Source organism: Leptonotus elevatus, chromosome 21 (genome assembly GCF_054856555.1).
Source record: "Leptonotus elevatus isolate MCC_2025b chromosome 21, RoL_Lele_1.0, whole genome shotgun sequence".
NCBI classification, from domain to species: domain Eukaryota; kingdom Metazoa; phylum Chordata; class Actinopteri; order Syngnathiformes; family Syngnathidae; genus Leptonotus; species Leptonotus elevatus.
In genome coordinates this window covers 601555-612426 of record NC_141259.1, presented here as the reverse complement: position 1 = coordinate 612426, position 10872 = coordinate 601555, and the positions used below count along the sequence as shown (strand labels likewise).

The following is a 10872-nucleotide window of genomic DNA, read 5'->3' as shown; positions in this document are numbered from 1 at the left end:
TTTTGCCCGACTATTTCCTATAGCGAGCATCTTTTGCAGCCGCGCTTTTAAGTAGCCTGGCATCAACAAGGGCCATTCCACTTCAGCTGTCACAGTCAGCTATCCGGTCAAACCAGTTGTCTTCTTCTTGTTCCTTCAAATAACTAATATTCACACACAAATGCTGTGGAAACACATACCCACAGATAAGATAACACTCCGCAAAGACACAAATTCTTCTCTGTCTGTAATTTTTATTTTATTTTAATAGAATTCAATCACAACATTCTTCTGTTCTCATTGTAAGCATGTACACCATGGATGCACGGCACCACACTGCTCCGAAGAACCCAAAATGCAAAAGAGCACCCAATATATGTTTTTAGTTTCTATTTAGTATCTACTTATTTTACTTTCTAACCAATTTAATTTCTCTGTCATTTTAAGTAATATTTAATGCTGGGTTGTCAAGGATTCGAGGAATTCTCCTTTCCGCATTATATAAGGATAAATATAACTTTTTTTTGTCATACCAACACACATTTCTTCATGACATAACACAAAAAACAATCCCTGAGATCCCAGGTTAGCCCACTAAGTCCCCAGACAAAATACAATAAGTATGATATATAGTGGGTAGGGCTGGGTATTGCCAACAACCTCACGATACGATACGTATCATTATACAGTAGTCATGATACTATACGCATCGCGATACATATGTATCCCAAACGTGATTTTCTGGGGGTATATATCCCAATATTTTACATTAATGTACTTTCATTTTTATTGTAACAGTTATATGTATACCTAAATTATATGTTTATTATGTTGGATGGTAAAACATTTTTGTTAGGAGCGCTTCTGGTTTACCACCAAGCGGCATGCATTGCAGAGCAAGGAGCAGCTTTCAGAATGTGCTTATTTGAAATAATTGGGGAAACAGTATTTTTTCATGAAACACATTCTATAAATATAGAAAACATGGTACATTTAGAATCATCTACCATGTTAAGTTTATAAGTAAATAAATGTTTATTCTTCCTCTTAGCAAGACACAGCATCCAATCACTGATGGGCTATTTTTAAAACAGACTTCACGCGTACACTTTTTTTTTTTAATAAGTAGGCTACAATGCAAACTACAAGCACTCAAGGCACTCCCCCGCTGCGCTTATGCAACACGTGGTCTAATTGAACGCAATTGACTTCAAAGACTGCTTCTTAAGTACAATGCAAACCCTCCACTCCCCGCACCTGCTGTTAGTGCATGAGAGAAACTTCAGAGGCTGCTACTGCTGTTCCTGCACAAGCAACTTTGCTTTAACTGCCTATTTAAAGTTAATGAGCAATATCGATTCTGACGCCTGTATATCGATACGTTAATTGTAATGAGGCCGCAACGATGTATTGCCGTATCAATTTTTTTTTTAGCACACCCCTAATAGTGGGTAATGTAATGCTTAAGCCTGAAAATTAAGAATGAAAATACAAGAGGCTTGAATTACACGATTTTCAAAAGATTATTTTAGTAGTTGAAAAAATATTAAGTGAAAATCAGTGAGTAATCGTTTTATTAATCGAAAGCATTCACACTTATATTATTCGGATTCTTTCATATTATTATTGTGTGAATGCTTCACTCTTATGTTATTTCAATCCTTTGTTTTTATACTTAAAGCATTTTATTCTGCTCGCTTTTTTAAGACGCTAAAACTGCCACATAATACATCCGATTTACACCGTTTAAATTTCAATGTCACGCCACCTTGGGTATTAATTTCTTTATTACTTACAGTTTTCACACAATTTGTTTAATATCAAATTTTCACCATTAATTTTAAATGGGACAGCCATTCAACTTTTTCTAAGTCCAACTTTCCACACACACTGTTTGATACTGATGCGGTGAGTTGTTAAAGTGCATTGTCCAGTAACCAGGAGGTCGTGGGTTCGAATCGCACTTCCGACTGTACATTGCAAATTTGTACATGGCCATTATGCGAAATGATTAAATGCATAATAGCCCCATTCAGCTTAAACGTTAGCTTTCAGTATATGACAATTTTCAACATAATAATAATAATAATAATAATAATACATTGTATTTGTAACACACTTTACATCTACAAGATATCTCAAAGTGCTACAATAATAAAAATGTTAAAACAAAAAAATCTCGGTAAAATTCGCAGAAACATAAAACAAATGTATAAATTAAAATGTATTTTAAAAAGAAAGGTTTTAAGTTAATTTTTAAAACTATCGATAATCTGAGGTTGTACCGAAGAGAGTTTCACAGATGTGGAGCAGCAGAGCAGAAGGCCCGGTCCCCCATTGTACAGGTCTTGGTCCTGGGTGGGAGTAGACGGGTAGGTATTAGAGGTCGTGCAAAGGGGTCGTGTTGAGGTAATTGGGGGCAAGAAGCTCTGACAGATATAGGAAGGGGAGTATTGCCATTCAATTCTCGCTGAGATGGCAAGCCAGTGTCGGGAGCGTAGGATGGGGGTGATATGTTCATGTTTCCGGACTCTCATCATGATCCTAGCAGCACTGTTCTGAAGGTACTGCAGCTTCTGGATGGATTTGCTCGGGATCCCGATGAGCAGTGCCTTGCAGTAATCCAGTGTGGAGGAGACAGAGGCATGGACGAGTTATTTTGTGTCAGGAAGGGTGAGAGAAGGTCGGAATTTTTAAATATTTCTCAGGTGGTGAAAGGCAATCTTGGAAAGTTTTTTTTTATGTGGGCCTCAAAAGTAAGATGAGGGTCAAACCTCACGCCTCAGTGGAGAGTGATTAATCGTCTAGCCGGAGAAAGTGACAGTAGTTATTAGGGTTGGGCTGTATTCAAATTTTGACACCGTTTTACCGTCTCCACATTTCACCAGGGTATACAGTAATACCGTATCTAATTTTAGACTTTTTTATTTATTCATTTATTTATTTTGTAAGACTGCCAATCTGTCTAGAAGTTAATGGTCACAGATCTGTTCACTGTGTGCTCCGGTTGCATTTGTAATAATCTTTTGTGTGACCGAGTGCATTTGAATGTCTGTCACTCCATGACGGCACGTCTTTGGCTTAAGTGTGCAGCTGACGTGCACGCGCTCCTTTTATACCGCAGAGCCAAGTTCAGATAACATTATCGTAGCATACATTGTTCCCCGCGAACGCGCACAAACTTCTAGTGTTCCTACACACTTACAAAGTGTTTCTCGGTTTACTGGACTGGACCCGGGGTACCCCGCTGTGGGCGCACACTCAACATCTACGCGAACAACAAACATGCGCACGCAGCCCCCACCCGAGAGCACACACAGATAGCCTACTCACCTGCGTGCCGCGGTCTTGGATTGATGTGTGTCATGGACGAAAAACAAAATCACTTACTGATTTTTTATATAAATAAAAGCGCTTTGTGGTGTGTTTCTGTAGGTCATATGGACTTAATAGTACCAATAGTTGGTAAACATATTGTGGACTTGACGACAAGCTCATCTCTTTGCAACAGTGAGCGGGGGATATCGATCCTCAGATGGGTCTGGAGATACGAAGTATATTCCATCTTACACCGTTACAGTCCTCATGCAGATTTTTCATACAGACGTCATCGACATTTGCTGCCAAATTGTAGCAGTTGCATTTTTCTTTTCTTTTTAGGGGACCGCTTAACCGACCTGTGCCTACTGGTCATTTTTGCCCTGCTCCGTCTGAGCGGTCATGTGACTGTCACATGAATAACAGCTTACTATTAATTATGGGCCTGCTAAGCGGAGCAAGCAGGCACATATTACTATCCTAGAAAAGGGGTTTATTTTTTTTCTTTTTATTATTTTTTAATCTTCCGCGTTTTTTCTGCTAAAATGCGGCCCGTACCGTAGATCGCACCGGGACAAATGAGGTATCAAACGATGCGGCTCGATCTGACTCGGTGCGGCATTATTTTTCTAAGAATTCCCAGTTACCATGGCGACGCTATTCCCAAAAAACTCCCAAATAAAGTCCCATAGGAATGAATGGGAATCCAAAAGAGATCAACTCCAATCAAGCACCTTTTTCAAAGACACGCTGCGCGCGCATACGTTAACCGACCGATATGAAAATTTGCTCATTTTGTTGGAATTTTTGTCATCTTTAGCTCAGTGTCAAAAAAAAATTTAAGGAATGAAAGCTCTCCCCCCTGTGCGGGTTCAAAGACAGTGAGCAAAGGGGTGAAAGTCGCCTTTCTTGCATCAGTTAGAGCGTGACTAATTAAGGTCTGAGTGCTGGGAACCAAAAAATATATTTCCAAAAGTTTCACTTCAACTCGTCACCATGGCCACAATCTTTGCTCACTAGACATCAAATTCGCACATTTTGTAGCCACAAGCCTCTGCTTTCTGAAGAACTAAGTTTTATTTGGCTACGGTGTCATTTAGTACCTTTATTTTCACTTTAAGCGAGGAGAAGTCGCACTATTTTGATCTCTTTTCAATGTAATTTTCGCCGTTTTTCCCTCTTCATTTTCGATCAATCATAAGTTTTCAACCTGCTCTCATTTGGTCATTTTTCATCCGATTAAAAAACTGAGAACATGCTCGCGTTCCCCAAACCCTTGCCGTTCTAACAAGCCATTTCTGGAATCTGCATCTTCAACCGTTAAGTCGCGAGAGGCTTTTGTTTGAGGTGAGCGTAATCCTATACAAATCAATGGGAGTGTTGGTGCGTGACGTCTCCTCACAACTTAAAATCAAATGTGTGTGCGTGAATGTGCATGTTTTCTAAAGGGGCAGTGAGATACTGTTAATTATGGTAGATTCCACATTTCTTGACCGATTTCAATGGTTTGAATTTTAAACTGTTCAGCTCATTGAAATGTTGGTTAAAATCAAATGTGTGTGCGTGAATGTGCATATTTCTTAAAGGGACAATAAGATACTTTATTTGATCTTGATTATGGTTAACTTGCACATTTCTTGAGCGATTTCAACGGTTGAAATTTTAAACTGTTCAGCTCATTGAAAAGAGTTGCAAGAGTTAGCAGGCCCATTCAAAATTTCCGCGGGAATTTTTCTAGTTTTAAACTGTTATAGTAATATTAACTGTTATAGTATTACTAATTTGAGAACACAACTACAAATGTTGTGTTATCAAAATATATAATATGTTTAATATCATAATAGGTCATTATGCGCTGCATTATTATAATCATTTTTTTAATGACGTTATTGAAAGTGACACCGTTGCCATTTTTGGACACCCCGGGATACCGTATTATCGCCCAACTCTGGTAGTTATATTGGAAGTGCGAATTTGGTGTGGGGATACCAATTAAGACTGCTTTGGTTTTTGAGCTGTTGAGTTGTAGGAAGTTATGTTTCATCCACGCCTCTATCTCCTCCAGGCAAGTGGTAAGTGCAGAGAGTGAGGAAGAAGGTGATGATGAGGGGTGTGTGTCTGTTTTAATATAAAATTGCGTGTCATCAGCATAGCAGTGATGGGAAATGCCAAACTGGCTAATGATTTGGTCAAGGGAGATCAGATAGGCTACATATTGAAAATAGTAGGGCCCAGTACGGACCCCTGTTGGACCCTACAAGTGACTGTGTGGTTTCTTGATTTTGAGGCTCCCAGGGAAACAAACTCTGTTCTATCAGTAAGGTATGATGTAAGCCAGGTTAAGGTCGTGTTACTGAGTCCAAAGGTGTGTTGAACTCTGTAGAGGAGAATGCCGTGGTCAACGGTGTCAAATGCAGCAGACAAATCGACAAGGAGGTGGGATGGTCAGCCAGAGTCAGCTGCCATTAGCAGGTCATTAGTGACTCTGACCAGGGCGGTTTCAGTACTGTGAGCGGGAAACCAGTCTGGAACTTTTCAAATAGGTTGTGTTTGAGATGGTCCTCGAGGTGGGCAGCAACAACCTTTTCAAGGACCTTGGAGAGGAAGGATAGGTTAGATATGGGTCTGAAGTTGGAAAGAAGTGATGATTATTATTATTATTATTTTATTTTTTATGGGAAGGTGGAGAATAGCTGTTTTGAGAGCAGGTGGAATGTAACCATTGCAAAGTGATTGGTTTATTGCTGTGCTGATCAAAGGGCTGATGGAAGAAACATGTGCTTTCGCCAGGGCTGTGGGAAAAGGGTCAAGTGAACAGGTTGAGGGTTTCATCCCTCGAACGATGCCCTCAACCTCTTGAACTGAGGTATCTTGGAAGGTACATAGCAGGCAAGAGATCCCAGACTGTGGGTCAGCAGTAGGAATCAAAGCAGTAGATCCAACACATGCAGAACGGATGCTGTTGATGTTTGACTTAAAGTAGTCCATAAGAACTCTATTGACCTTGGAGGGGGAGTTCTGGGGTTTGAGGAGATGATTTCTAGTAGTAAAAAGCTGCTAAGAGTTACTGGGGCTGTTTTGAATAATGTCAGAGTAGAACTTTGATTCAACTTCAAGTATGCCCTTTGATGGTCCCGGTATGCTTGCCTGTGGACGGCCAGCCCAGTATGTAAGAAACGTCGGTCAAGGACACGCCCAGCTGCCTTCATTTCTGCAGCCCACAGGTGAACCAGGGGCCAAATAGGAGAAAAAAACTGTCCTGACTTTGATGGGTGCATGGACATCCAGGATGCTGCCAAAGGTATGATTGTAAAAATCCACAGTTTCACTAACCTATGAGGTGCCTGTGGTGAGGAAATCCTGGAGGTCAGCTGTAAAGGCCAAGATACACCAATCCGACGCGGGAGCATGCGCCGTCTGATCACTGTATAAATTACTCTCTTTTCGGGTGAACCGACGATCGGTAGCAGCTAGGAGTCGACAGAGTCCAGGATACGCCACAACAGAGAACATCCATGCGCTCAGGAACGAGAAGGGGACGAAGCTTGTTCTAGCGGCCGTTTTCGCTGCACCAGCTGGCCGCCACGTTTACCCCGCACCGCTGTCAACACTCGTATGAGTTGTTTATGTTTTTATATCCCGCCCCCGTAAAGAGGTTGCCGATTGCCTTTAGGAATAATGACAACCGCCGAAAAAAAAAGGAAAAAAAAGGAATAATGACAACCGCCGCCGATGGTACAGAGGGGAATTACTTCTCGTGCATGCGCTGAAAGTACGTAATAGTCGTGTCGGACAGATTTGCCGTTTGGGCTTGCTGTGGGGAGGCGGAAGTGGAACCTTCGTAGAGATAACCTAATGGTCAGATATACCCAGATCGTATAAGCACAAATTGTTAATAGGCGTCGAGTCAGTGATGACCAAGTTGAGAGTGTGGCCTTTGGTGTGTGTGGGGACATCAATGTGCTATTTAAGGCTGTCCAGAGTGAGGAGAAATTCTGCTGCAGTGGCACTGGAATGATTGTCCACATCAATATGTGACCGGCTTTGCCAAAAAAAATCGCAATTGAGATATTCATATATTCAAATTCTACACTTAATTCCCTTTAAAATGATATATAATACATGGACGACTTAGACGTACCTAAAAAAATGACTAAGTTACGGCAATTTTGATGTTGGAAGGGAGAAACCCCTGGTTTTGAGAAAAAACTGTTTTAAAGTTTTGGTACTTGCATCTTTCAAATGTCCATAGCAACCAGTACCTTAGGAAAAACCAACCTATCAACCTGAAATTATCAGCAACTGTCAGTGGAAAGTCAATTCCAATAGCAGGCAAGGCCGTCGTCCAAGATTTGAACCATTTAAAACTTTAGGAAGTCTCAACAGATGAAATCAGCCTCAACTTTGAAAATCCCATTAAGCTTACAATCCATCTTCTGAGGCATCAGCCAAAGTTTGGTTATTTTATTGTTGCTCCTTGTGGTATTTTCTTGCTTAAATTATGTCATATTACCACAGTGGGAAATTAAATTTAATAATTCTATGTAAATTAAAAGATTATTTACCATTTGATGCGGCCTTTGATAAGTACTTTATTGATAATTTATGATGGATGTTATATCACAAATGTTTTTGGTCACTTGAAAATTAAAATGTGATGGTTTAACAGTTTTAGTTTTGCTTTGTTTTGGATTTGTTCCACCACCCCAAGTACGGCAGACGGGTCATTTTTGACGCCCCTATAATCATTGTTCATTAGTGTGGGGATGTAGTAGTTTGAATTAAAAGTAGAAATCGATTAATTAGAAAAGAGATCCCGGAATTGAAGATTATCTCTGTTTGTTTGGATTACAATTCGCCCGGTATCCCGACAGACGACAACATACTTCTGCCCCAAGGTAGGCTGACTGTTCTGTTCACTTTCGTGCTGAAAGTGTATTTCGACTTTATTTGGTAGCAATGTCCGTCCATTATCACAACCGCTTATCCTCACAACATTTATATGAACCATTTGTGAATGATGTTTGAGACGAATAAATCCGGATTGTTTTATATTAAACAGATGGCCAAGACATGGCGCTAGCCAGCAGCTAGGCTAAAAACACTCCCCCTAGTTATGATGCATAGTGTCTAATAATTGCTATTTTTCATACAATTCTATTATTTTTTTTTACCTTTGTGCTGCTGGGAAATGAAAATAGAGACCCCAAGGAGGCTGTTTTGGGAGGGGACAATTCCAGGTGGCTGCGGTATATAGAAGCCAGCCCACCACTATGGGCTGTGCTGCGAGCTTTGTGAATGTAGTAGTATCCTGGAAGACGGGTCTCATTTAAAGAAGAAAAGACATCTGTTTGTTGCCAGGTTTCAGTCAGACAAAACAGATCCAGGCATTTGTCCAGGATGTGGCCGTGAATGAGACAGGATTTATTATTATTCAATATAATTACATACAATATCACAGATTTTCCCAAGGCAACAATGGTCCAGTGGATAATGCAAAAGACTGGTAAGTGGCGTACTTGGGTTGAAATCCCGCTTGGGCCACCTCAAACTTCAATTTCAGAAATAGTCATTGTCTAGTTGTTTAACACCCACTATATCCAATGACAATTGACATTGTTATAATAAAGCATTCCACATCCATTCAGATATTATCCTTCAGTTTTTATTATCCTTCAGCTTTTACACACAATTTCTCCAGAAATTGCACGTTGTCAGGTAGGTATGGTATTGTGACAAGTGTATTGCACATTTGATTATGGTGTATTATAAGAATAATAATATGATATGCACAGGTGGGTATTCCGTCTACCTTCCGTCAATGATGGACACCCTTTTTGTTGACGATTGACGGCAAACATCTAAAAATTTACGAACTAAGCATTGACTGAAGGGGGCTTCTGTTCTTCAATGTAATCGTCAATCTGTCAATAAATTTGGCAATCCGTCAATGACGGACGTCCCATTTCGGTAACGGAATGATGATTGACAGAACATTGACAAATGCCCATGTCTTTTGACTCACTGACTCACAAAAGCAAATATCCTAAATTCTAACTAAGTCCTATTTTTTCACATTTATCTTTCAGGTTGACCATCTACATAACTTCATCTTCTTTCGTTTTACAATGGGCTTTGTGGACAGCATAATTGCCAAATGTAAGTGGAAGTATTTCTTACTTTGAAGTAATAGTAATAATAATAATAATAATACATAATAGACATACAATATTTGAAGCACCGTTCAGGTCACTCAAGGTTGCTGTACAAAACGGTAAAAAACACAAAACCAAATAAAATCAATAAAACGAGGTGTAAGTGAGAAATGTAATGTTAAAAGGTTTAGTTCTCGATGGGTGGATTAAAACAGCCTGAACAGGTAGGTTTTAAATTTAGTTTTGAAGAGTGGGAGGGAGTTGGTGGTACGAAGGTCAGGAGGGAGGGAGTTTCAGAGCTTGGGAGTAGAGTGACTGAAGGCTCTGCATCCCATACTGGCGAGGCGAACATGAGGAACATGGAGTTGGAGGGTGGATGAGGAGCGGAGTGAACGAGCAGGAGTTGCAATGTGAATGAGATCAGATATGTAATGTGGAGCAAGGTTATGTAGCGCTTTGTAAGTAAGAAGAAGAAGTCGTTTATAGTGAATTCTTTTTTTAATGGGGAGCCATTGGAGTTGTTGAAGGATGGGAGTGATGTGGTGGGAGGTTGAGGTGCGTGTAATGGCATGTGCTGCTGAATTTTGGAGGAGTTGAAGGGATTTTTGGGGGAGGCCATACAGGAGTGAATTACAATAATCAATGCGGGAGGTAACTGAACAAGAATGGCAGTGGTGAGATGGGCGGAGGCGAGAGATGTTGCGTAGATGGAAATAAGTTGAGCGACAAATGTTGTTGATATGTGAGTGGGAAAAAAAGTGTACTGTCAAGGATGACACCCAGACTCTTAAGCTGAGGGGAGGGAGGAATTGGGTGTATTGTTGATGGAGATAGAAAAACTTCAGTTTGGTGAAAGTCGATGGGGTGTGAACAAGTAGAATCTCAGTTTTGGAGCGGTTTAATTTGAGGAAGTTTGAAGAAAACCAAGCGTTAAGGCAGAGGGCGAGGGAGGCAGGTGGAAGGACCTAAAGCCAAGAGAAGTTAGTGTATGTTTTTCTAACGTATTCTTTTAGGAACCAAATATTTTACAGCCTAGAGATGCCAGTGACCCAACTTAGGAATTTTTTAAAATACAGGGAGTCCTCGAGCTACATCGCACGCAACCTAGTCGTTTCGACTTTACGGCGCCCGTGCCTCGTCAATAGCACCTTCTTTTTCGTTAATTTCCCACAGTAATCACGTCATTTTAAAGTTATTTAAAGTTGTGTTGTTACCTCCATAAACGGACGTCCATAAGACTATCGGATCGCCATCAGGCGCGTCACATTTCCATATTTAAGCTTGAATTAGCTCCGCTCCGCCGTCCGTCAGCAATGAATGCCCGTGCGGAAACACGAAATATAGGTTCCGGCGTCTTCCGGGTCGCGAATATGTTTTTAAAAACTGTACAAAGTATTTTAATGTAAGTAGCGACTTTAAC

At 40.5% G+C, this 10872-nt stretch overlaps 1 protein-coding gene across 3 annotated transcripts in view; it reads left to right on the top strand.

Annotated features, from left to right (window-relative positions):
* The window catches only part of LOC147155499 (ATP-binding cassette sub-family D member 3-like), a 110279-nt gene that overhangs the window by 49688 nt on the left and 49719 nt on the right, over positions 1–10872 (top strand). For all 3 annotated transcript variants that reach the window (XR_015092042.1, XR_015092041.1, XM_086065902.1), the window contains exon 12: positions 9387–9456. Coding sequence is in view for 1 of the 3 variants with exons in the window: in XM_086065902.1 (XP_085922028.1) it covers positions 9387–9456 (70 nt within the window). In the remaining 2 variants the exon portion in view is untranslated. The remainder of the gene's footprint in view (positions 1–9386; positions 9457–10872) is intronic.